This window comes from Pinus tabuliformis, chromosome 4_1 (genome assembly GCF_031772625.1).
Source record: "Pinus tabuliformis cultivar Carrire ecotype Pingquan chromosome 4_1, CPIR1, whole genome shotgun sequence".
Taxonomy (NCBI): Eukaryota; Viridiplantae; Streptophyta; class Pinopsida; order Pinales; family Pinaceae; genus Pinus; species Pinus tabuliformis.
This window is the reverse complement of record NC_142303.1, coordinates 928111592-928139284: the sequence shown is the minus strand read 5'-3', so window position 1 is coordinate 928139284 and position 27693 is coordinate 928111592. Positions and strand designations below refer to the sequence as shown.

At 42.8% G+C, this 27693-nt stretch overlaps 1 protein-coding gene across 1 annotated transcript in view; it reads right to left on the bottom strand.

Annotated features, from left to right (window-relative positions):
- Window positions 1–27693, bottom strand: part of LOC149179197 (uncharacterized) — a 459862-nt gene that overhangs the window by 49398 nt on the left and 382771 nt on the right. The window contains 2 exon segments of the mRNA XM_089423794.1: window positions 19707–19777; window positions 19941–19986. Of these exon segments, the coding sequence (XP_089279920.1) occupies window positions 19707–19777; window positions 19941–19986 (117 nt within the window).

The window sequence follows — 27693 nt, the reverse complement described above, 5'->3', positions numbered from 1 at the left end:
CTCTGGATCGATCCATGTGAGTTTCTATATGATTCTCGACTTGACTTAATTAATATTGATTAATTAACGATATTCCCTAAGTTTAGACTTAGGAAATATTTAAAAATTGGTTCATAATCTAATTAAGTCATTTCTAGGTGGAATTTCCATAAACCATTTCTAGGTTTTGGAGATCTCTTGTATTCTAGCCTCTCCACCAAATTTCGTGGCTAGAGCACATCCGATGATACAAAAACTAACACTCGCTCTTAGCGAGGAACGTGTTCTAGTGCTGCACATCCTGCCACAACACCCTGTCTCTACATCATCTCCTGTCATGCTGCTGATGTCTAGCTGCTGCTGCCAACCAATCATTGCACAACTCTGATATACGCTACATCTGTGTTGTTGTTGACCCTGTTGTACTGCTGCCAGCACTGCATTTGCACTACAACTCCCTCTCATCTATTGTTGCTACAACTGAAAAGTATCCAAAATACTGAATCAATTTTGTGCAGTATGATGCATTTGTCTCCCGAGTCTCTGACTTCTACTAGCATCTACACTGTCACTGAAAGATCTGCGTTGCTGCCAACTCTACACTGAGACACCTACTCTGTTGTCAACACTGCACTGTCACTGAAAGATTTGCGTTGTTGCCAACTCTGCACTGAGACACCTACTCTATTATCAACACTGCACTAAACTCCCTAGTATCTGACTGCAACTAGTCTACAACTATCACTATGGAACTGAGTACACCCACTACCACTAATCCAACCTGTTACCAAATACTCTGGGCCCCTGTAGCAAGGTATTGATCCATGAGGTGGACTCCTCAAGGGCCCTGCCCAATCTTTGTAGCTCTCTAGGGCTACAACACCAAAATCCCCACCTCACTCCTGGAGGTATATCTGCAAACATAGCGAAGTCTTCCTCAGGTTTGGAGGAAAGCTTATCAATCTCTGTTGAATCTGCCTGCTAGTCCTAATTCTCCTCCTTGTCCTTCTTCCTAAGAAGGTATTGGGTATTGTAGTGATCGAGCTCACCACACCTGAATCACTTAACCTTTTATAGGTCCTTCTTCTTCTTTCTCTGCTCCCCCTATCCCTGACTGGGACCCTTTGATGCGAGGGCCACATTCTCCTCCTCCTTCACCGTCTTCGATTTGATGCTACCACTAATGGAACTCTTTACCAAAGCTCGTCTCAACTCCTCGTACTGCAAATGAGCCCACATTATATCGCCATCTGGTAGCCTATCTCTACCCAATATGCTTTGTACAAAGACCTGCCATTCCTCTGAGACACTGTTGAGTGCCAATCGCACTAGCTCTGTGGGTTGAGGCGCTGCCCCAACAACTGACAATTGGTCTCGAACATCCTAAATCCTGGTAAGGGATCCACCCTGATATAACGTGGAGAGAGCATCCCACATCTGCTTGGCAGTATCTTTGCCAGCTATATGTGAGACAACATGATCACTGACTCCATCTAAGATCAACCGCTTTACCTGCACCATCTCTTTTTTGTATTCTTTTTTCTAATCTACATTATGAGGAACCGCGACTACGTCATCAATATAGGCTTTCGGGCCATATTGATCTAGAAGAAAGGACATCCTTGTCTTCTAGATGACGTAGTTGGAAGCTCCATCCAACCTGTCCTAATCACGAAGCCCTGCAGTGGCCATCTCAACGAACTGTCGAAAAATTTCTCTTCCTTCTGCTCGGTTGCTACTTTGCTACTTGCACTCCCTTCTGGAGTGAGAAGATTTGCTCACAACTACTGCCAATCTGCAAGGAAAATAAAACTTCTTGAGACTAGAAGTTCCCTGAGGAAAATTTTCCCTATGTGTGCGCTCTTCTCTCTTCCACCCCGACGCTCGCTCTACTCTAGCAAACTACTGCAAAAACCTTTGCATCCATCTAGAGATATGCCCAATGAAAAAAAAAATATGAGTTGCTCCCTTTGCCTCTAGAATCACTCAATCTACAAGGGTCAAATTTTTCTACCCCTCTCAGAAAAATCGGTTTTCCTCAAGCAACTCAGCCTCCTGGCAAAAAATTGCGCTGGTCTTGGGAATTTTGGCCTGCTACCCACACAAAGCAATGAAATTCCTTCTTTTCGCCTCTGAGCTCTCCGGTTGATCAATTGCACTCTAATACCATGTGAAAATTCTGAAAACCAAAATCCTATTGCAACAACTGATATTATTTCTCATAATTGTTAATTAATTAACAATTTATTTGCTACGACAAATATCGAAATAAATGCATTGCAACCTTCACAAATAAAATTCTATGGAAAAATAAAATGTTGGAAGCTGAGAAATGCTAGCACACACACATAAAATTAACACAATTATTTTTGGACAAATGTCCCCAAAAAACTTGATGCGGAAAAACCGGTGCAACAACTAAGGGTTTTATTAGTAAACAACAGTGAGAAATTCTGAGTACAACTAGATGTCAAAATCTAGCAATCCTACAGAGAAAAATAATGGCAAAAATCTAGTGAGGAATTTTCTCACCCCACTGGCAATCCTTAGCACAACTTGCCTTCAGAAACTCGACCCTTTGACCCTCTAAGTCAGCCTATGCACAATCTGCTTGATGTCAAGCCTCTGACTGGTCTCTGATGAATTTGTTCTGCCTTCTGTTGACTGGAAAGATGCTTCTTCAACACTCTGGGACTCCTTCTTGGCCTTTGGAACTGAAGATGTCTTTCCCTCTTAACAAATCGAACTTGCCTATAGAAGTTGTTGTGTTGCCCTTGCATCAACTTCTCTATGGATCTTTTGTCTCTCTACAAATGCACTCACTAGATCTGGAATATTTCCTCCAACCTCATTTTCTTTGCCCCTCACACTGCTTCGATCTCTATCTCTCTCCAACAACTGACTGCTGCTATTCTGGAAATCGATCTGCCAAGAATTCGAACTACTCAAGTGTCACAAGTGATTTCTCCATCACCACATCGACCTCCTCTTATAGTCCTTTGTTGGAGCACCAACGACCAAAGATTAAAACTTAATCAATGGCTAGGATCATCCGTGGAACGATCTGTGTAAGTTTCTAGATGATTCTCACCTTGACTTAATTAATATTGATTAATTAACCATATTCCCTAAGTTTAGACTTGGGAAATATTTAAAAACTGGTTAATAATCTAATTAAGTCATTTCTAGGCAGAATTTACAAAAATTATTTCTAGGTTTTGGAGACCTCATGTATTCTAGCCTTTCCACCAAATTTCGTGGCTAGAACACATCCGATGCTACAAAAACTAACAACTATTTGATGGTAGAGGATGAGCAACTCATCCTAGTATTATATGTGGATGATCTCTTCTTGACAGGGTCATCAGGGCTCATAGAGGACTGTAAGAGGAACTTGGCAGCAAAGTTTGATATGAAGGACTTGGGGTTGATGCACTATTTCCTAGGATTGGAAGTGTGGCAAAAGGAAGGGGAGATCTTCCTTGGTCAAGGAAGATATGCTACAGATATTCTGAAGAGGTTCAGAATGCAAGATTGTAGACCCATGTCTATGCCCATGATCACCAACTAGAAGAAGATAGATGCGTCAGACGACAAGGATGTTGAACCCACCTTGTATAGATAGCTCATCAGTTCTCTCATGTATCTAGTCAACACTAGGCCCAATATCTGCTTCACAGTCAATACCCTCAGTCAGTTTATGGTGGAACCGAAGAGCGTACATTGGACAACAATGAGGCACATTTTGAGGTATGTGCGTGCATAATTAAGTATGGATTGAGATATACCCGGAGAGATGACGTCATACTATGTGGGTTCACAGATGCAGAATGGGCAGGCAGTTCAGTGGACAGGAAAAGTACCTCTAGGTACTGCTTCAGCGTTGGATTAGGGATGATCTCTTGGTACAGCAGGAAGCAGAAGTCAATAGCACTGAGCTCTATAAAAGCAGAGTATATGGCACCAAGCACAGCTATGTGTGAAGCTATATGGCTCTGGAAGCTGCTAGTAAGCTTGTTCATGCAAAGGATGTAAGCGACCAGTGTCTACTATGATAATCAAAGTTGCATCAAGCTCTCTGAGAATCCAATGCTTCATACCAGGTCGAAACACATAGATACTCAAAGTTCATCAAAGATTGTGTGTAGGTTAGAGTGGTCTAGCTACAGCGTATTCCCACAGATGAGCAAGTTGCAGACATACTCATGAAAGCTATAGGGAGAGCTAAGTTTGTCTATTTCAAAGAACATATGGGTATGGTGGAGAACCCATTTCAGTAGTAGGGACAGAATATTTCAAATGCTTCTCAGTGGCAGTTGCAGCAACAACAAATGAAACAGAGTTGCAGTGCAGATGTAGAGTTAGCAGTAGTATGGTAGTGTCAGCAGCAACACAGATGCAACATCATAGTTGCACAATGGTTGGTGGGAAGTATAGCCAGACATCAACAACATGACAGAGGGTGGTACAGAGATAGGGTGTTGTGGCAGAATATGAAGCACTAGACAGAACACCTTCCTAGCTAAGAGGGAGTATTAGTTTCTATAGCATCGGAGGTGTTATAGTCTCCAAACTTTTTGGACAGGCTAAAACACAGTGGTTCTCCATAACCCAAAAATCATTTCTGTAAATTCCACCTAGAAGTGTCTCAATTAGATTATTAACCTATTTTTTTAATGTTTCCTAAGTCTAAACTTAGGAAAACTGGTTAATTAATCATAATTTATTGAGATAAGGTGTGAATCATCTAAAAACTCATACGAATCGATCCACAGATGATCTTAGCCATCGATTATGTTTTAATCTTGGCCATTAAAGTCTCAACTGGAGATTATAAGAGGAGGTCAATGGGTAGATGGAGAACACACCAATGTAGATACTCAGTTGCCCAGGCAGTTCAATTTTCTCCGTAGCAGAGATCTAGTAGAGGCGATTGAGCCAGAGGGTGAGTAGCAAGTGGCAGAGGAAGTCAGCAGCATTTTCCAGACGAATTCTTCCAATTCCATAAGAGGCAATGAGAGGAAGTGCAAGTTTGCACAGAGGGACTGCATAAGGACTGTGCAGGCAGCAACACCAAAGCAATTCGATCTAGCTGGAGGAGCAGTCAATTCAGTAGCTGGTGGCTGGGATTTTGATCAGGACGACCAATGAATCAAATCCAGAGCCAGAGAGAAGAAGAGTTGCAAATTTCAGGAGTTTCTAGAGGCAGCAGCAACAAGCACTGCAGAGAGGCTGACGCAAAAGGAATTGCAAATTCTAGAGGGGCTAGTTTCGGGAGCTAAGATCAATTGTGGGGTGAGGAAAAATCCTCACAAGAATTTTGCCAGTGATTCTCTCAGATTGGATTGTCAGTTTGACATCCAAATTATTATGCTCAGATTTGTCGTTGAAGAATAGTAATAAAACCCTCATTTGCTGCACCAGTTTTCCTGCATTGGGTTTTTCCAGGGACATTTGTCCAAAAATAACTGTGTTAATTTTGATGTGTGTGTGCTAGAATATTTCTCAATTTCCAACACTATTATATTCCACAATTTTATTTGTGATGGTTGCAGTGTGATTTATTCAGTATTTTCCATAGCAAATAAATTGTTAAATTAATTAACAATTAGAAGAATAATTTCCAATTGTTGCAATAGGATTTTAGACTTGAAATTTTCACATACACGACATTCTTTTCTATAAGTAAGTAATTTAATTCACCTTGTTTTAGCTCAGATTAGTTTTGCAAGTTCATATATTTAATATGTAGTTTAAATTTAGTTATTTAAGCACTTAACAAAATTGTATTATTCGCTGAAGTAATTTTTTGGGTTGTGGACCCAGGGGGTTTTGACCCCAAGAACTCCAAAAGCGAAATTCCATTTTATTGAATTTTGTTGCAAGTCCAAGGCTTAAAAATGGGCTAACTTGACCAATCTTTTATCTTCTATTCTCCCCACCATTAGATTTAAGTTCTGGAAGTGTTTATGCATTTTTGGGTGATTTTTCAAGGCGTTTATCTTGTTGTTTTCTTCATATTTTGCAGAAATTATAGACTCGTAAAAACAAGACAAGTTGATTTACACTATATCCCCCCTAACCAAGGCTTTGATTACTGAAATATTTATATTTTTTGTTAGTATCTTTTGTGTACACTTGATTTGACTAGTCACATGCTATATCTTGTTAGATTAGAGTGCATTTCTTGTTGGTTAGTATAATTTTACTGCAGTATTTATACAACAAACTAGCAGGGCAATGGCATAAACTCCTCCATTTCAGTCATTTGACCACATTACAAGGCACTGGTCTTGTATAGATTGGTTGCAGTGTTGAATTTTCTAAGTCTATCCGTTAGAAAATTAATTTGTATTTTGCTGGTTTATTTCTTCTACTTGTTTAAATTCGAACAAGTTATTTAAAACATTTAAATAGCGAAATAAACACAATACAGTCACAACATCTACAGATCATCAACTAAAAGAAAACAAGCACATAACTGACACCATTATTTTTGGACAAATGTCCCCTGAAAAACCCAATGCAAGAAAAACAATGCAAATATTCAAAGGGTTATATTATTATGTAGTCTTTCTGAGTACAACTGGGTGCCTAACCGACTCACCCGACAGAGAAAAATACATGATAGAAATACCTCTATATTTGGAAACAGGTATTCAGAAAACCTGTCCCACGAAACCCTCTCTGGCACAACTGAAGCTCAGCGCTGGCCCTTTTGGCCTCTACGTCAGCCCTCTGAGGCACTGCGCAGCCTCTGGGACACTCTGCTTCACTCTAGCAGCCTCTGTGTGGATGACACGGTCCCTCTGGCCTCTGTGTTGTCTCTGCTGGGCTCTGCGTGGCCTAGACTAGCTGCTGCTCTCGCTCTCCCTACTTCTACGTTGGTCTCTCAGTACTGTCTTGTACTCACTGCCCCTCGCTGCTGATCACTGATTCAACTTTTCTTAGCAAACCTGCTCTAGCGAAATGAATGACTGATCACTCTGGTGTGTTCTCCAACTGACCCTCAAGCCTCCTCTTATACTTTTCTTGTTAGTCCTTCAACAGTCGAGATTAAATCTCTAATCAACGGCTAAGATTAGATTTGGCTTGATCCATGACTTTTGGAACCTTCTAACCCAGTTTTATATTAATACCCATTAATATTTTATTTTTCCTAAGTTTAGATAGAGGAACTCCATTAAAAATATCAATTATTTTAATATCTCCCAAACCAGGTACAATCTGTCCAAACTATTTTTAGGTCTTGGAGATCTCATGTTTTTTAGCCTCTCCACCAATTTTCATGGCTAGAGCACATCCGATGCTACCCCAAATCAACATGCAGTCATCCAAGGGAAGCCTCCCATAGCCATTTTAACAAGACTTGGCTTAAAGAGTAGGAATTTAGGCCGAGGTGACAATGGGCCTTTGCCCTGTTTGACAACCCTACTAAAAGGAGCATTAAAACAAACCATCAAGCCTAGAGTCACATTTGGTTTATTAAACCTCCTCATAATGGATTCTTTAGTAAAATAGCCCAATCTAAAATGCTACCATTATTTGCGAGTAGGCAATCAAGCAAATAGAAGCAATGCTAGTAGAAGGATGATAAGAAAAGAAAAGACAAGAATATGGACAAAAAAAAATTAATGTGATTAAGGAGTTTTTTGGCTGGCCATGTTGTTTAATGAAAAACTGACAAGTAATGTATTTGATTTCCATTCTGTTAAAATTGGCAACTAGGGCCAAAATCCATGTGGATCATCTTATTAATGGCAGCTAATATTTTTCTTGGATCCCTCTCATCGAGAGGTGTAGGATTGATCTAAAGATCATCTGATTCTGATAAGTATTCATGGAGATATGAATTTATTTGTGTTATGGGACAATTCGTCAAGGTCGGCCAGCAACCAAATAAACCCCACTTGTGCTCAACGTTTTAGTATAAATAGAGGTTCCTTGAAAGTCATTTTGACACACATCCTCTTGGTGATGTCTTCCTCTCCACTTGTCTTTGGGTTTTGGTGGGAGGAGAGATCTAAATAGGATACGCTGCCCTAGAGGATGCCCTAGATCCTAATGCTATCATGGAGGAGATTTTAACGCAGTGAAGGAAGCCTACATAATGCAGCAAGGAGAGATCTAATTAATGGTCTAAAAGAGAAGCCCTACACTGCCCTATACATAGCTCTATTAGAGAGCCCTATGCTGCCCTATACAAAGCTGTATTGGAGAGCCCTATGCTGCCCTATACATAGCTCTATTGGAGAGCCCTACACTGTCTTATACACAGCTCTATGGAGAGCTCTACGCTGCCCTATACGCAGCTCTATTGGAGAGCCCAACGCTGCCCTATACGCAGCCCTATGGAGAAGCTCTATGCTGCCCTAACTGCAGTCCTCCAAGTGATATAAAGGAAGACTATTCAAGCATGCCCCAGTCACAGCCATGGAGGAAGGAAGGTCTGAAAGTGGCTTGTATGACATGGAGAAGAGTGTTGAAGGGTATACATTGAAGTCTGTCCAACAAGGCAACATATGTTAGGATTGTGATGATAATAGTATAGTCACTTGGATGGAGAAAACAATGGTGATACATTGAAGCAACATGATGGTGCAAGCAGCAGATATATTGCAGCAGCATGTTGATGAATGTTGCAGCATGATGGGTACAGTGATGAAGTGTATCATAGCATAATGAGGGGCAGCACAATGGTGAGGTACAACAATATGATATAGCAAGTTCATAGTGCTGCTAGTATAACACATTGGGACATCAGCATGATACTTAGTGCAACAAGTACAACTAGCATGCCAAGGACAGTAAGCATGCTAGGGACAACAAGCATGCTAAGGACAACAAGCAAGCAAGGGACAACAAGCTAGCTAGGTGCAGCAAACACATAGGTCAATATGGAAACAGGGTGCAGCAATGGCACATGATGCAGTACAATGATGGGTACCGTCATGATTGATGAAGCATGATGAGATGCAACATTGTGCTGATGGGTGCAGCACGGTGAGGCGCAACATGATGACGAGATGCAACGCGATGATAGGTGAAGGAGTCACCTTGGAGAATCAGTTGAAGCAACATGTCTTCAACTGATCTCATGTATCATCCTCTTAGAGATGATCTGTGCTCTCATCTAGATAAGTCAAAGTGTTGACTTCAGTTGTAAATGTACTATCTCTCTCTCTCTCTCTCTCTCTTGAACTATTGAAGAACATATAAGAAGAATTGATCAAGGGTTTCCCCACATTAGGGTTTGCTCCTGGCTAGCACCACATCTTGTGTCATCTTGTCTTGGCTTGTCTTCTGCGATTTATGTTTATGTTCTATCTGCAGTTTACTTTAATGTTGATGTGATTTTTAATCTGGAAAATATATTGAGCTATCTATGAAAATTGAAATAAATTGCTCTAAGCATAGAACATACCTAAACTTAACATGGTATCGGAGCTGAGGTGAAGACAAAGCCCAAGCAAGAGTGAAAGAGCAATCACCGAAGACAGTTCAAAAAGGACAAAAGGTTCAATGGATTCCTTATCCCTCTTCAAATTCACCAAGGGTGAAATAGAAGCAGAGAATATTATCAGAATAGCGCAGTGGAAGCTTCTGATGGCCTACCTAAAGATCACTTCATTGGGAAGTCCAGATCTAAGGGTGGAAGGAAAGGCAGATGCCTTGGTTGCAATAAGTTCGGCCATTATGCGAAGGAGTGTCTGAATGGCAGGGACACTGATTCGGACATAAACAGGAACGCAACAAATTATAGATATAACCATAAACACAGATATGTAGCGGAAATAATACTTCATTTCATTAATGTAAAATACTGAAATATGCTTACAAACAGTAATGGAAATAAACTAGCTAGGGCGATGGTAGCTTATCTCTGAGAAGAGATGTGGTGGCCACATGCCTCTAAACTGTGTTACAATGAGGCTCGAAGGCCTATTTATTGTTGAGAAACAATGGAAAACCATTAACATTCCAAAACCTAACCCTAGAAGATGAAATGCCAAACTGTGGGCCCCGTTTGGGTAAATTGGTACATCAACTTCCTGGGGTCATAACTTTGGTATACGATCTCCGTTTGACACGTACAATAGCTCGTTAGAAAGATCTATCCGAGCACTACCACTTTGGGAAGGGCAACATCAATCCATGGACCCATGTTGGCCCCAGATTTCCCAAAAAAAATGTCGTTTAGGGCCTCAAAACGGCTCCGGAAGTTCAGGACCCGAAAAACTGCTAAAAATAGTAAGTTGTGCTACAATTAAGGAAACCGAAAATGTTGAGAGAAACAATGGTGGGGGTCCAGGTGGACTTGGTAGGTGGCCACCAATATCCACCTGGATCATTCCTCCCCCCTTAGGAAGCAATGGTCCCCATTGCATTGAGTTCCTCCATGATATGAGGAAACTTTTGCTAAACTTGGTCCCTGGTGAGCCACTTGCCCTGGTTAAGGAGTTGGCCTGCTTTGACAACTCGATATAGTGGGACATTCTGTTGGCGAGTGTTCTTGATCTATGTGTCCATGATCCGATCAGTTGCATCTTGTTCCATGCAATCTGGATTTAATTCTGTGGGTGTGAGTTGTTCTGCAATGTCGGATGTGTCTAGCAATGGTGGAAAGTATGGCCGAAGGCAGTCCACATTGAACACTGGGTGCAGGCCAAGGAATGGGGGAATGCTGAGCTCAAATGCATTGTCTCCCACAACCTTAGTAATGGTGTAAGGACCATATCGGAGTGGTCTCAGTTTCCTATAGGCTCCAGTAAGGCGTTCCTTTTGCAAATGCAACCAGACTTTGTCGCCCACCTAAAACTTGTGTGGCACCCGATGTTGATCATGTCGCTGCTTGTACTTGGCATTTGATTTCTCCAAAATGTCATGGACCTGCTGACAAATATGTTGGATGTGCTCAATGAAGCTGATTGCCTTGTTTGTTTCGGATTGGACATGAGCCGAATCTGTGTGAGTAGCTGCAAGTGGCATGGCCACATCAATGGGGCATAGTGGCTGGAATCCCAAGCCCACCTGAAAAGGGTTGTGGCTAGTCGAGCTATGAAGAGCTCGGTTGTAGCTGTGCTGAACATAGGTGAGGCCCTCGTCCCATGTGTGTGGATGCTTTGAGTTGTACATGCGCAGAATGTGTACAATCATCCTATTGACAACCTCTATTTGGCCATTAGTTTGAGGATGGAAGGCTATGGACTTAGTGAGTTTGGTGTCCAACATTGACCAGAGACTGGACCAAAATGTACTGAGGAACCGACTGTCCCGATCCGAGATGATAGACTGTGGGATCCCAAAGTGCACCCACACTCGTTCAAAGAAGAGTTTAGCAGTGGCTTCTGTTGTGATATTCTTCTTGTAGGCCGCCATAATGGCCATCTTCGAGAACCTGTCGACAACCACAAAAACATAGTCATTCCCATGCTTAGTGGAAGGAAGACCTGACAAGTAATCCATGGAGATAGATTCCCAAGGTCGACTAGGGGTAGCCAGCGGGGTATAGAGGCCTTGCTTCTTGATGGTTGGTTTGGCAATGGCACAGGCAGTACATGATATGATGTACTTCCCGACATCCTGTCGAAGATTCGGCCAATAGAAATACTTTTGTAGTACTGCCACCATCTTCTCGACCCCAAAATGCCCAGCAGCCCAACTGTAGTGTGCTTCCCAAATCATCTTGGCACGCTCGCTTGAAGGAACACAAAGGTGACCCACGAGGCATAACAGGGCATCCTAGAGGTGAAAATCTAGAACATGCCAACCCTCCAAGAGTGTTTGGTATGTGTGGCCGAATTCTGGGTCGTAATTGTAGAGAAGTGGCCAATCAGAAGTCTCGTGCCCACAAGAGTTGAGCACGGTGGTTAACGCCATGATCAGTGGTCGATTGAGGCAATCTGCAACATTATTGGTGCTGCCCTTCTTATACTTGATATTCAAATGGAATTGTTGCAGGTATGTAGACCACTTTTGATGGCGATCATTTTGCAATTTCCCTTAGGTCTGTATGAACTGCAAGGGTCGGTGGTCTATGTGGATGACCATTTCCTTCCCCAAAATGTAATGCTTCCATTGTCGGCAGGCCTGCACAATGGAATACATCTCTTTATCATAAGTGGGATACTTCTGGACTGTGTCTGAAAGTGTTTCACTATGATATGCCACTGGATGCCCGTGTTGAGTAAGGACTGCCCCAATAGAATAGTCATAGGCATCTGTCTCGACCTCAAATGGTTGTTGTAAATCTGGTAATGCGAGCACTGGTGCCGTGCAAAGGCGACATTTCAACTCTATGAATGCCTTCTGTTGAGATTCAGACCAAAAGAATTTTACTTTCGCTCCACCCTTGGTGACTTGACTCAAGGGCCAAGTGATATGAGAAAACCCCAATAGGAACCTGCAGTAGAAGTTGGCAAGACCTAGAAAGTTGCGGAGCTCTATCAGAGTGGTTGGAGATGGCCAATCCCGAACGACTTGGATCTTGGTTGGATCCACATGCACCCCCTGTTCATCAATAATGTATCGTAGATACTGAACCTGGGTCATGCCAAAAGTGCATTTCTCCAAATTGGCACATAGCTTGTGTTGCCGCAGTGTTTGGAGAACCTGTCGGATGTGGTGGAGGTGCTCTTCCCAACTCTGGCTGAAGATCAGAATATCATCCAAGTATACCACTACAAATGAGTTGGTGAATGGCCGCAAGATGTCATTCATTAGCCTCATGAAGGTTGCAGGAGCATTCGTCAACCCAAAAGGCATAACCAACCATTCGAAAAGGCCCTCCTTTGCTTTGAAGGCAGTCTTCCACACATCAGAGGGTTCGATTGATACCTGGTGATATCCTGACTTTAGATCGATCTTGCTGAAATATTTTGCCCCCTTTAGTTGGTCCAGGAGGTCATCAATCTGCGGGATCGGGTACCTATTACGGACAGTGATCTTGTTCAGCGCCCGATAGTTAATACAGAGTCTCCAAGTCCCATCCTTCTTCTGTAACAACACGATCGGGCTCCCACAAGGCGATGAACTCGGATGGATGTGACCTTTCTGCAGCAGCTCCTGAATCTGCCTCTTGATTTCTTCGTTCTCCAGAACGGAGCGTCGATAAATTGGTCCATTGGGTAGCGGCGCACTTGGGGTCAGATCGATGGAGTGCTTGACCTGACAGTGCAGAGGAACCCCTGCGGGGGAGGTGAAGATGTCCTTGTACTCCTCCACGACCTTGTCCATCTGTAGTTGTCATGCAGAGGGGCCCTGTCTAGAGGCCGTGGCCATCGTCTTCTTCTTTCCTTGAGGGCGTATCATCAGGAAAACAAATTTCCCAGTTTTGGAAATGAGCTTATTGCATTGTTTTGCAGTAATCAAAGAGATGGCGGTAGGCGGTGCTACCTCTGGTATCCTGTACAACTTATTTCCCAATGTAATAATAACAGCAAGGGGCCTTGATTCATACACAACATGTCGCTTCGACAAGTATGGTTGTCCTAATAATATATCACAAACTTCCAGGGGAGCAATGTCACACAATACCTCATCCGTGAAGGGCTTGATGTTGTATGGAAGGCGACACTGTTGGCTCACGCAAAGATCTCGTCCTTGGTGAAGCCACTCGATGGTGTACGGTTGTGGATGCGTTGTGGTCGGTAAGAACAACCGCTTCACGACCTCTACCGAAATGAGGTTCTTTTGGCTCCCGCTATCGACAATGAACTGTAGCAGGAAGCCCTTTACCCACATCTGGGAGTGGAAGAGACGCTCCTCCTCCTCTGGATCTTCGGGTTCATTGTTCTGGATCTTGGCGGTAGCAACAGTGGTGTTGGGATCCACATCAATTATGCGCTTCCCTTTGTCGTTACCCTTGTCGGGTTTTGACTCAAAGTCAGAACATGCATCTGATTCTGAGACCTTTAGCTCAGCCACCAATGACTGCTTGGCCCGACACTCACTTGTGTTGTGAGTGGAGCTCTTATGGAACTCACACCATTTTCCCGTGTCCTCTTTCGGCTTCGCGGGTCTGCTCTTTGCTTGCAGCTTTGGCGAGTTGTCTTGCGCTGCCCCGCCTTGGCTTTGTCCTTTGTTCTGTGGTTTAGGGGCACCTTTCCCTTGCTTCAAATTCGCAGATCCAAAGTCTCGCTTCTTTTGTTTAAACTTCTGCTCGACCTTGACGGCACATCGGTATGCTGTGCCGAGCGAGGAGATGTTTAGGAATTCTATTTCTTCCTGGATGTACATGTGCAGGCGACCGCAGTATTTGAGTATCAAATGCTGCTTCGAATCCTTGATACCCAACTTTGTGCGAAGGGTATGGAAAAGATTGGTGAACTCTGGCACGTCTTGGTCCCTTCCCTGCCGCAGCGTGGTCCACTTTATGTATTCATCCTCATAGCTTCTGAGAGGGTAATATTGCTCCTTGATGGCATCCCGGAATGAATTCCAGGTGGGTGCAGCTGAAAATAGTGAGCCGGTATTTTCATCCTTCTGCTCGCAGTAGGTTTCCCACCAGTCCTTGACATGGGGGGCTGCTTTGAGAAGAGCGAAAACAATCTTTTCCCGACTCGAAAATTCATGAACAGAAAAATAACCCTCTAGCAGATTTAACCATTTATCTACAGCATCTGCGTCTATCTGACCCTCGAATATGGGGATTTCAAAATTAACTTGTACCTTAAAGGGCGTGGCGTTTCTAGAGTAGCTGCTGGAAGCCGATGCGTCGCTTCTAGGTAGCTGCTGAACGATCTGGGCAAAGCTGTCCATCATCGCATTCCGTTGTCACTCAAGGGCTTCTTCAAGCAAGATTTTGAAAGTATCTCCTGCCCCCTCGTCTTTCTTCTCATCCGCCATGGGAGGCCGTCGAGATTTGCAAGGCTGGTCTTGCAAAGGTTCGACCAGTTCAAGCCCTAACTCCTTATATCCCGACCTCGTTGGGGACATGAAAAGAAAAACAAAGAAAAAGCAGACCTCTCTGATACCACTGATCCGAAATTAAACAAGAACGCAACAAATTACAGATATAACCATAAACACAGATATGCAGCGGAAATAATACTTCATTTCATTAATGTAAAATACTGAAATATGCTTACAAACAGTAATGGAAATAAATCAGCTAGGGCGATGGTAGCTTATGTTTGAGAAGAGATGTGGTGGCTACATGCCTCTGAACTATGTTACAATGAGGCTCGAAGGCCTATTTATTGTTGAGAAACAATGGAAAACCCTTAACATTCCAAAACCTAACCCTAGAAGATGAAACGCCAAACTATGGGCCTCGTTTGGGTAAATTGGTACATCAACTTCCTGGGGTCATAACTTTGGCATACGATCTCCATTTGACGCGTACAATAGCTCATTAGAAAGATATATCCGAGCACTACCACTTTGGGAGAGGCAACATGGGTCTGTGGACCCCTGTTGCCCCCAGATTTCCCAAAAAAACATCGTTTAGGGCCTCAAAACGACTTCGGAAGTTCAGGACCCGAAAAACTATTAAAAATAGTAAGTTGTGCTACAATTAAGGAAACTGAAAATGCTGAGAGAAACAATGGTGGGGGTCCAAGTGGACTTGGCAGGTGGCCACCAATATCCACCTGGATTAGACATCACTTGATGATGATAACAATCATTCCAGGGACATCTTCAATGGTCAGAGGAATGACAGGTAATGCAGGTCATCAAGGAAATGACCGACTCTTCAGAGAAAGCAAGGAACAAATGTTGTTTCTGATAAGATAAAGAAGCATTATCTTGTATTGGCCCTCTCTTTCAGATTCTTTGGGAATCTGGCTTATTGATTGTAGTGCTTCAAGCATCGCATCGGATAGAAGTGTGCTCTCTCAAATTTGGTAGAGATGGAAACAACCATGGGATTATACTTAGAGTCGATGCCACCTATCCCGAAAAGGGTGTAGGGAATGTTACCCCTCAATTGAATGTGGGTAACTCGATTCGTTTACAAGAATCTCTTTTATGTACCTGATCGCAAGAAGAACCTGGTGTCCATTTCGGCAATGGAAGTCAAAAGGTTTCAGGGTGGCATTCATCGATGGAAAGGTACGTGTTTGGAAATAGAATTTTCAAAGATGCTTTTATCTTTGAGTTCAGGGTTGGCAAGAAGTCCATTGGGGACCATGTCAGTTGACACATAGCACCAGAGGTCTATAAGTCAGATGATGACAAGGATGCCTAAATTCAAAAGGAGCATGAAGGTACATGTCTAAGACGTACCGAAGGGAAAACCTTACAAGGGGACCATTCGCCTCATGTAGCAGGTCCACAGGTTTGGAACAACCCGAGGGGTTTGAGATTCATGATCGGGAATCTCATGTTTGCTGGTGGGAGAAAGCCCTCTATGGCTTGAAGCAAATCACCCTGGGTTTGATATGAGAGGATTGATAGCTGTCAGATGAAGCTGAGATTCACTAACAGTGAAGTCGATCCAAACCATTGTTTGAAGGTTGTGGATGATAGACCTCTCGTACCGGCACCATCTGAGGACGACCTATTTCAAACAGGTGCAGACCCTCTCACTTGCAGAAGTAAGAGGGAGTTGGATTTTGGATGTGGAATGGTAAACTGCAAGTCTGTGACTTCCTCAAGGATCTTAACTTTCAAAAGTTATATGGTGATGATGCCGAACCAGATTTGGGAAATGCGTCTGAGTTTTATAAACTCATTTGCAATGATGTTCTTGGTGAACTTCCGTCAGGACATATGTTTTGCAGTTAGCATGGTGAGCTCATATTTGGTTGAGCCTCACTGGATTGGTTCCAAGAATCTTCTGAGATATCTTCGGGGCACAATCTCTCATGGATTGAGATGCACGGACGGAAATATGAAGCTGCATAATTATTCGAATGTTGACTAGGCAGGCAGTGTGGAGGATCACTAGAGCACTTCTCAATGATGGTTCTCTTTGGGTTCTACTTCGATATCATGGATGAGCAGGAAGCAGAAGTCGGTTGCTATAAGCGCCGCCGAGAACAAATACATAGCTATGAGTATAATCTCGTATGAAGCTGCCTAGTTGTGGAAGCTCTTCAGTGAGCTGTTTGTACATATGATGAATACCACCATGATCCTCTGTGACAACCAGGGGGGATTCGATTATTGAGGAATCTCGTATTCGATGATTGCTCCAGCAGATAGACATCAGATACTAACTTATCTGGGATATGGTAAGTCGATGAGCGAGGAGGCTCCATCAGATTGAAATTGATGTACAGGTCGCAGACATTTTGTCAAAGCCCCTGGGAAAGGTCAAATCTGTGACTTTCCCGAACAAGTTGGAGTCGTTGAGAGACCTTCTTATAAGGGTCTTGCATGTTGCATGCATTGAGCTCTGGGAGCTCTGGGGGGCTTGGGGTACTTACTAGAGTGACATATGATCACAAGACGACTCGCCCTCCCCTGGTGGTGCGCTATGTACAGGGTGAAAGGTTCAACATTCCCTTGTGATACCCCGTGACGACTTTGGGACGGGATGATTAGTTCTCCTATGGGCCAGGATGATTAGTTCTCCTATGGCGATTGTTGGACAGGATGATTCATTCTCCTGTAGGATAGGATGATTAGTTCTCTTGTCGAGGCATCCTACCTATGCAGTCAGAGACTCATGGGAAGTACCTCTCATCTGATCAATGAGCAGGGAAATGGGGTTAGGGACCATAGTAGTACTATCAATGGATGCATCATTGTATCTATTGTACTCCCTATGCTAGGATGACCTCCATTGATTTGGGATCAATGAAACTGATCTGGGATCAGTATGAGTGGTTTGAGACACTCTCTTGTGATATTGATCTAGGATCAATAAAACTAACTTCGGGTCAGTAGGAGTGATATGACACACTCTCTTCAGATGAAACTGACTTCGGGTCAATAGAGAATGGTATTAGACATTCTCGATCAATTCTTCTTCTTCATGGTTCAATAGAGCAGAGCTCAGCAGAGTAGAGCAATGCAGGGCACTGATGGCAGAGATAGTACAGTCAGACATATGGATCAGTGGATGGAGTTCTCCCTAGTTGACAGGGAGTGTTAAAATTGGCAACTAGGGCCAAACTCCATGTGGGTCATCTTATTAATGGCAGCTGATATTTTTCTTGGATCCCTCTCATTGACAGGTTTAGGATTGATCTAAAGATCATCCGATTCCGATAAGTATTCATGGAGATATGAATTTATTTGTGTTATGGGACAATTCGTCAAGGTCGGCCAGCAACCAAATAAACCCCACTTATGCTCAACGTTTTAGTATAAATAGAGGTGCCTTGAAAGTCATTTGGACACACATCCTCTTGGTGATGTCTTCCTCTCCACTTGTCTTTGGGTTTTGGTGGGAGGAGAGATCTAAAGAGGATACGCTGCCCTAGAGGATGCCCTAGATCCTAACGCTATCATGGAGGAGATTTTAATGCAGTGAAGGAAGCCTACATAACGCAGCAATGAGAGATCTAATTGCTGGTCTAAAAGAGAAGCCCTACACTGCCCTATACACAGCTCTATTGGAAAGCCCTACGCAGCCCTATGGAGAAGCTCTATACTGCCCTAAATGCAGTCCTCCAGGTGATATAAAGGAAGACTATTCAAGCATGCCCCAGTCACAGCCATGGAGGAAGGAAGGTCTGAAAGCGGCTTGTATGACATGGAGAAGAGTGCTGAAGGGTATACATTGAAGTCTGTCCAGCAAGGCAGCATATGTTAGGACTGTGTTGATAATAGTACAATCACTTGGATGGAGAAAACAGTGATGATACATTGAAGCAGCATGATGTTGCAAGCAGCAGATATATTGCAGCAGCATGTTGATGAATGCTGCAGCATGATGGGTACAGCGATGAAGTGTATCATAGCATAATGAGGGGCAGCACAATGGTGAGGTACAGCAGTATGATATAGCAAGTTCATAGTGCTGCTAGTATAACACATTGGGACAACAGCATGATACTTAGTGCAGCAAGTACAGCTAGCATGCCAAGGACAGCAAGCATGCTAGGGACAACAAGCATGCTCGGGACAACAAGCTAGCTAGGTGCAGCAAACACATAGGTCAGCATGGCAACATGGTGCAACAATGGCACATGATGCAGTACAGTGATGGGTACCATCATGATTAATGAAGCATGATGAGATGCAGCATTGTGATGGTGGGTGCAGCACGGTGAGGCACAGCATGATGACGAGATGAAGCACAATGATAGGTGAAGGAGTCACCTTGGAGAATCAGTTGAAGAAGCATGTCTTCAACTGAGCTCGTGTATCATCTTCTTAGAGATGATCTATGCTCTCATCTAGATAAGTCAAAGTGTTGACTTCAGTTGTAAATGTACTATCTCTCTCTCTCTCTCTGCTGAACTATTGAAGAACATATAAGAAGAATTGATCAAGGGTTTCCCCACATTGGGGTTTGTCCCCAGCTAGCGTCACATCTTGTGTCCGCTTGTCTTGGCTTGTCTTCTGTGATTTATGTTTATGTTCTATCTGCAGTTTACTTTAATGTTGATGTGATTGCTAATCTGAAAAAGATATTGAGCTAACTATGAAAATTGAAATAAATTGCTCTAAGCATAGAACATACCTAAACTTAACACATGCACCCTACATTCTTTCAATATTTCAAAATAATGTCATTTCAGAGAAGAAAAGAATAAGCCTGCAATTGTAAACAATTTAAATTCAATTCTAAAACTAACAAAGACTGTACATGCTAGGGAAAATAATACCTCCCAGTTGTAAGAAGCCTGTAGATGATAACAGGTTTTGGCTGTCCCTCTCTCCATATTCGAGCCATAGCCTTCAAACAACAATCATGCCATTAAGAAAGTTCAATCACTATTATATGTGTACACATCCCAATTTTAGAGTCTTCCAATATGTCAGAAAAATACATTGTTTTTCTTCATATAGAAGAGAAGCCCAACAGTTGAAAATAGACCTTGACTTGTGTTATTACCTACCTGAGCATCAATTGCTGGATTCCAGTCGGGATCAAAAAGAACCAACCTGAAAAAAAGCATAGATTGTTAGTATACTGAGAAATGTGAGTTGAGAACATATGAAAATATATCTTTCCATCTTGTCAGAAACCAACAATACCAAGAGGCTAATCTTATCAGTAAGTAAACATACTGTATGTATTGGTATAAGCCAACACCATTATGAGAAGAGAAACAAAGGCTACAGCTGCATCAAGGATAAAAATTCCAGGGAATTTGGTAGCTTCTACATAAGTTGACAAACAGGATCAGGTAAGTAATAATTACTGTTAACAGAGAATAAATGGATTTTTTCAACACTAACATGCACCCAGGAGTGAAAATGTTATAATAGGAAGTTGTTTTGGGATAATTTCAGGTCTATGAAAATTCAGCATGTATCGCCACCCTCCATGTACTAGTCAAAGACATTGTAGTGCAGTTGATCATGAATATGGAATGTCACCCTGTAATGCAAAGAAATGAGAGGCTTTAATGAGAAAATGAATCAACCAACAATTCGTGAATGCCTTCGGAAAGGAAGTTACAGCTGTGCATTTCCGCAGATTAAACTGTAAGTTAAGGAATACATAGAATCATTGTCATTATGAACCCATATACAGAGTAAGCCAATAGGGCATCAGTAAACAGGCATGGAAAGGTAAACTGAGTGTATCAGAGTCACCATAATAGACCATGGGATATATGCAGCTACCTTCCCATGGTTTATTTTCAGATTTTTAATGATCTATCATTCCATGTAATATATTTGGATACCCAAGGCCAAGGATTCTATAAGAAAAGGAATATTCACCTTTCAATGTCAAATGTAATTATCGCTATGGAATTTTGAATATGTTATTGTCTTTATTAGATTGCCATCGATATTCTGGATTTCACAAGGAAGGACTTGCAGTCAGAAAGAAAAGATTTGAAGTGACACGAAGAAAAGATTTGCAGGTTTCACATAATCCAAAAATAGAATGCATTATTCTTGGCATTGGTTGCATCTTTGACATGACGAGTTGCAATGACAATAAATTGGTGTTTACAGCAAGCATTGTACCTTTTGGTATCAAGATTATTCTAGAAAGTCGAGGATCACTTATTCCAGAATGGAATGTATTTTTCATGTGTTACTTTAGGAGGATAAGAACATATATGAAAAGCATGAGGATGATTATGGTAGCAAAATTTTAGTAGCGTGAATACGTTATTCACAAAACAAGCTGCCTTCAAACTCCACAAAATCCTACAAAATCCATCAGGGACTAAGAATGGTCATCAGTTCAGTATTTGTATAAAACAGTGGAAGAAGGGATGAATGGGTGTTCGAATTTTTAAGGAAAAACACTTAAAGGGAATTACAAGGAAACATGCAAGGAATAATTGAAGAAATGGAAGCTTTGAAAGTTCTCGTTTATCCGGGAGCACAATAGTACATAGATTATAAATTAAAGTGGCACTAATTGAGCTTGAGACAAAACTACACGCACAGGGACACTCTCCTTCTAAACAACAAAAGACCTCCACAATTTGTTCCTAAACTGGATAGAGGGTGACAGTGATGCTTCAGCCACTTACTAGTACTACTAGCTCATATGGTGCATAAAAGTCCCTATGTTTTGTGATAGAAATACTAAAGCACAAATAAGACACTAGAGGCACTAAAGAAGAGCTACCCATGGTGACCTTGGTAGCTTTTTCATACACTTATGGTCAGCTTTTTTGGTAGCATTTAAACTGAATGCTATCCCTAGAAGGTCCTATGATTGCATCATTTCAGCACTTTACTCTATCTTGGCTCACACGTGTGGAGGATTTTTATGTTTTCACATTAGCTACTAGGTTGGCTTGTGACGTAGCTTGTAGAGGGACATGATTTTATGATTTTCTTAGGGGCATTGTTACCACTCAATCTAGCAGGGGTACCTAAAGGACAACTACTAGACCAAAAAGAACAATGGGACAAAGACCCACTGTCACCTCAGTCAATGTCCCCTACTTTTTATGGACTTTCACAGATGGGAGGAGTCCCGATATGAAGGAAATCACCTAAAGGATAAGGTCAATAACAATGTGGAATGTGATTTCCAAAGCCCATTCAAATGAGAGACTCAAATGATGGCTTGCTTGCTTCAAAAGCAAGAGGAAGGCTATCCAAGAAAGACCTATGGGTAAGAGGCCTAGACCTAGGTGAAAGAGTATTCGATAGCAGCGTTATGCCTAGATCAAGACTTCCTAGACAAGAAAAAGGATCTCTCTTGGGGTTTTGTGAGATAACAAGCCTGCAGATTTATGTGTCACACCCTTTGGGGACAACATCACCCCTTCAACTAATCGATTTGTTGCCCGGGAACTTCGATTTGCACCTCCCAGTCTCACGTCCTAGCTTCCGGCTTTTGCAATCAATTCCTTCAGCAAATTTTCAGATTCTCTCCTGGCTTCTGCGTTACCTCTACATGGCTCTGCGTCAACCTCTCTAGCTTTGCGCTGCCTTTCCTAGATCTCTCTCTCTCTTCTCTAGGGAGTATTCTCCGACCGAGAGAGATTTCCCTTCGGATACTATCCCTGCCCCTCACTGCAAAAGATCACTATTGAAAATCTCTCCAACAGCTGCTCTGCTTCAGAAAATCGAACTTCTGATCTCCCCTCTGTGTGTTCTCCAAGTGCCCATTAATGTCCTTCTTATAATCCTCTAGTTGAGAACCAACGGCCCAGATTAGGTTCTAATCAATGGCTCAGATCATTTGGACTCGATCTTCATCTTATTCTAGAAGTTTCACCCATAGTTTAGATTAATACCCATTAATTATTTTAATTTCCTAAGTTTAGACATAGGGTCCCATTAAAAATAATTTATTATTTGAATAAAACTATCTCTGGGTGGAATCTCCCAAAACATTTTATGGGTATTGGAGAATGCATGTGTCTAAGCCTCCCTACAAATTTTGAGACTTAGAGCACATCCGATGCTACCAAAAATCAACACTCCCTCTTAGCGAGGAATGTGCTCTAGCAATGCACCTCGCTGAAGCATCACTATGTTTTGTAACATCTCCTTCTGTGCCACTGATATCTGTCATCCTGTCCACCAACCCCTACTCAAATGTTGCATCTGTACTACTGTTGACCTAGCCACTGTCAACACTGCATCCATACTCCAGCTCCCTCTCAATTTTGCATCCGTGCTGTTGCTGGCGCTGTCACTGCTAATACTGCATCTGTACTGCAACCTTCTCCAACTATTGCTGCTACTAAATTAGTAATGAAAAAGCATCCCAAATTATTGAACAAGTGTTCAGTATGATGCATCTAGTTGTTGGAGTCTGGCTGCTGCTAGTCACCACGCTGATCCTCCAAAGCCTCTGCACTGCTACTAACCTCTGCTTTGTGCCAACTGCACTGCTGCCTATGAAAATTCCTAATCCTCAAGGAACACCTACTGCAGTAAATTTAAATCTACTTCTCCTACTTGATTTTAATATACATTATCAAGTTGTTTTATGAATAACACTAAAGCAAATTAACTCTGCAGCCTACACTTCTTTATATTTGAATACATAAAACAGAAACCTGAGCAAAGAACAAGATACATAGGACACACTTATTTTTGGATAAAATAGTCCCCAAAAAAACCCAGTGCGGGAAAACCAGTGCAACAGCTCTGAGGATTTTCTATTATTAAGCAGTATTCTAAATACAAATGTTGGATGCCCTCCCAACAATCCAATGACAGAGAAATACAATGGTGGAAAAACTAAGTGAGTTTTACCTCACTTCACCCAGTTGATCTAGCAGCGAAACTGGCTAACCCCAGCTATCTCTGCGCTGGCCCTGCGTAGGTCCTGCGTGAGCTCTGAGTTGTCTCTTCTGCCTACTGCATCAACCTTCTTGGTTGTTCTTGCAGTGCCCTGGTAGTTCCGTTCCAGCTTTCTGGATGGAGGACAGCTTCTGCTTCTGCACTAGCCCTTCTGGCTCTTCGTTAGGTCTGCGTGGGCCTAGATTGGCCCAACGTCAATCCTCCTGGCTGTTGCGCTACCTGCACAAGCTTCTCTCTGCCTCTTTGTCAGTACTCCTGAACTATCCTTGCCCCTTTGTTGCAACAGATCACTCAGTTCGAATTCTCAACTTCCTAGCCCCAGAAATCGAACTCCACATCAATTCTTTCTCTCTGTGTGTGTTTCTAAATGAACCCCAAGCCTCCTTCTTATACTTATCACATTGAGACTTCAACGACCGAGATTAAGTCTCTAATCAACGGCTAAGATTAAAACATGACTTGATCCGCCTTCTAGATCATTCTCACCCATATTTTGATTAATACCCATTAATATTTTAATTTTCCTAAGTTAGACTTAGGAACCCCATTAAAAATATTAATTATTTTAATAAAATACAATTTGGGTGGAATTTCACCAAATAGTTTCTGGGTTCTTTAGAACTCATGTGCCTTGGCCTCTCGACCAATTTTCATGGCTAGAGCACATCCGATGCTACCAAAAACTAACACTGCCAACTCTAGCTCTCCGTTGCTCAGACTCTGGTGCTCCTAGCCACTGCAACTGTCACCCCGACACTCCTCTGCATCAACTAACCCAGTCCATCCTGGTACTATTGATATGGGCTACCATAGCAAGGAATTGATCCGCGGGGTGGGCTCCTCAAGGATCATGCCCAACTGCAATCCTTTTGAACTACAACTCTAGATCTCCCCATCTCCCTCCTGGAGATGCCAAGGTTGTCACGACGAACTCCTATTCCTTGATCTTCGTGACTGTAACCTTCGGATCATGCTTTTTATCTTTGTCCTTCTTCCTGAGAGGACACTATGTTGCGTAGTGACCGAATTTACCACACCCGAAGCATTTGATCTTTAAAACATCTTTCTTCTTCCTTCGTTGCTCCTGTTGCCCCTTGGATGCAAGGGCTGCATTCTCTTCCTCCTCCTTGGGCTTCGACCCACTGCTGCTGCTTCCATCAAGTTTACACTTGACCAAGTCTCTCCTCAGCCCCTCTTGCTTAAGAGCTGCCCACATTTCATCCCAGTTTGCAAAGTTGCCCTGTCCAGGATGCTCTGGACAAAGACTTGCCACTCCTCAAATTTTGAATTTAGGATCGGTCTTACCATCTAGGAACCTTGAGGTGTTGACCCCACAATTGCTAGCTCATCTCGGGTCTCCTAAAGTTTAGTGAGGAATGGATCAATGTATTCCCCCTTCTGCATCTGCATGGATCTCATCTTCTGCTCGGAAGATCCCTCATATAACATCGACAAATCATCCCACATCTCCTTGGCAGTGTCTTTGCCAAGGATGTGATAGACTATATGATCCTTCACTCCGTCGAGGACCATTCTCTTGGTATTCGCAATTTCTCCCTTGTACTTCTTGAGCAGATCTGGATCCGCAAGCTCAGCTACCACGTTGTTGACGTAGATCTTGAGAAAATGCTCATCCAGAAGGCACGACATCCTTGCCTTTCAGATCACATAGTTGGATGCACCATCCAACCGATCCTCATCTCTCAATCCACTGGCTACCATCTCTGCCAATCGAAAAATTCGAATGACCTCCTCTTTCCTGCTGTTGGTTAGCAAATGAGAATTCGAATTCCCTGGCTAGGAATTCTCTGAAGAAGAAATTCCCTCTAGTGTCTCTCTTCTTTCTTCTGACGTCTTTTTGCCTAGCAACTGCCTGTAGAAACTATGTCACACCAGGAACCCCTCTTCATTGAAGCTACTGTTGTGTTGCTCCTTCTGTCGCTAATAGATTTCGATCTAGAAATCCTAGCTCTTTCTCGACTCACTCAGAGAGAGATTTACCATGAAAATCTAACCCTCCTGGCTTGAACTGCGCAATCCCTCCGGGGATTTGAATTGCTACCTCTGCAAGAATTTCAAACTCCCTTTCTCCTTTAGCGCTGGGCTCTCAAGGCACTGCTTTGCTTTTTCACCTGCAGCTCTGATACCGTATTAAAATCTGGATGCCCAAATTTCTCCTACAACAACTGATTTGTTGGAATTTCTAATTCTAACTGTTAGAAACCCTTCATGTACTTTTTTTATTTATTTCTGCCTACTTGTTCTGATTAATTAACAAGTTATTTACCATGTAAATACTAAAAATAAATACAAGTACATGCTCAACACGTTACAAATCATCAACTGAAGGAAACAAAACAAGCACACAAGTGACACCATTGTTTTTGGACCAATGTCCCCGGAGAAACCCTATGCGGGAAATGCAGTGCAGCTATCTGAGGGTTTTAATTATTAAGCAATTTCAAAATACAATCTGGGTGCCCAAACCGGCTCACCCAACAGAGAATAATCTCGGCAATAGTACCTCTCAGTCGGAGACAAATGTTCCGGTTGAAACCCTGGATAAACACTCCAACAATTCCCAACTCCAATCTACCCCACGAAAACCCCAACGTCAGCCTTTAGGGACTGCGTCAACCCTTCCTGGCCCAGCATCACCCTAGCTCACCCTGCATCAGCCTCTGGAGGCACTGCATTAGCCCTTAGAGCCTCTATGTCACCCACACTGGCTCTCTCAGGCACTGCGTAGCTCCTAGCTGCCTCTACGTGAGCCTTGGCTGGCTCTGCATGAACCTCTGGCTAGCTCTGCGTCCCTCTCTTCCGGCTTCTGCGCTGATCCTCCTGGTACTATCTCTGCCTCTCTGCTTCTGTATTCACTGCCCCTCAGCTGCGACTTTGATCACTCTTTCGACTTCCTCAGCAAACCTTGCCCTAGAAAAATCGAAATCTTGATCAACTCGATGTGTTCTCCAAGTGACCCTCAAGCCTCCTCTTATACTTTTCTCATTGAAAAATCAACGGCCGAGATTACGTCCCTAATCAATGACTAAGATTAAATCTGGCTTGATCCATGACTTTTAGACCATTCTAACACAGTTTTATATTAATTCACATTAATATTTTATTTTCCCTAAGTTTAGACTTAGGGACTCCATTAAAAATATTAATTATTTTAATATCTCCCAAACTGTTTAGAATCTGCCCAAACCCTTTCTGGGTATTGGAGATCTCATGTGCCTTAGCCTCTCCACCAATTTGCATGGCTAGAGCACATTCGATGCTACCCCAAATCAACGCTCCCTCTTAGTGAGGACTATGCTCTAGTAATACTCCTCATTGAGCATCACTCTGATCATCTGGCATCAGTCCTTGTGCTAATGCTAGGCCTACTGCCCAACATCCCCTGCACTGTTGCATCTTGTATTGCTACCCATGGCCTTGCCACTGCCACTGTTGCATCCGTACTACAACTCCCTCCGCATCCGTGTTGCTGCCCATGGCCCTGCCACTGCCACTATTGCATCTGTACTGCAACCCCTCTAATCATGTTGCATTGTGCTGCCCATAGCACTACCAATGCTAACTGTTGCACTACAACTCAATTACTGAGAAGTAAGTAACTGATCTCCCAACTCTAACATCTCTGTCAAGCTAGAAACACTCTTGATGTTGAAGCTCCCTCTGTCACTAACAAGTGCTCCCTCTCTAACCTCTGCACTGCTGCAACAACGCCATGCATCTCGCACCGTTGCACACCTTTTTGTGCCATCCTGCACTGGTGCAACACTCCCGTGCCTCTTGCACTGTTGCAGCCTGCTAGCCTCGCGTTGTCCTAGGAATCCTACATTGTAGCTCCCTCTGTCGCTCCATCCGCATCCGTCTCTACTGACATCGCCAGTACTACTACTCCTC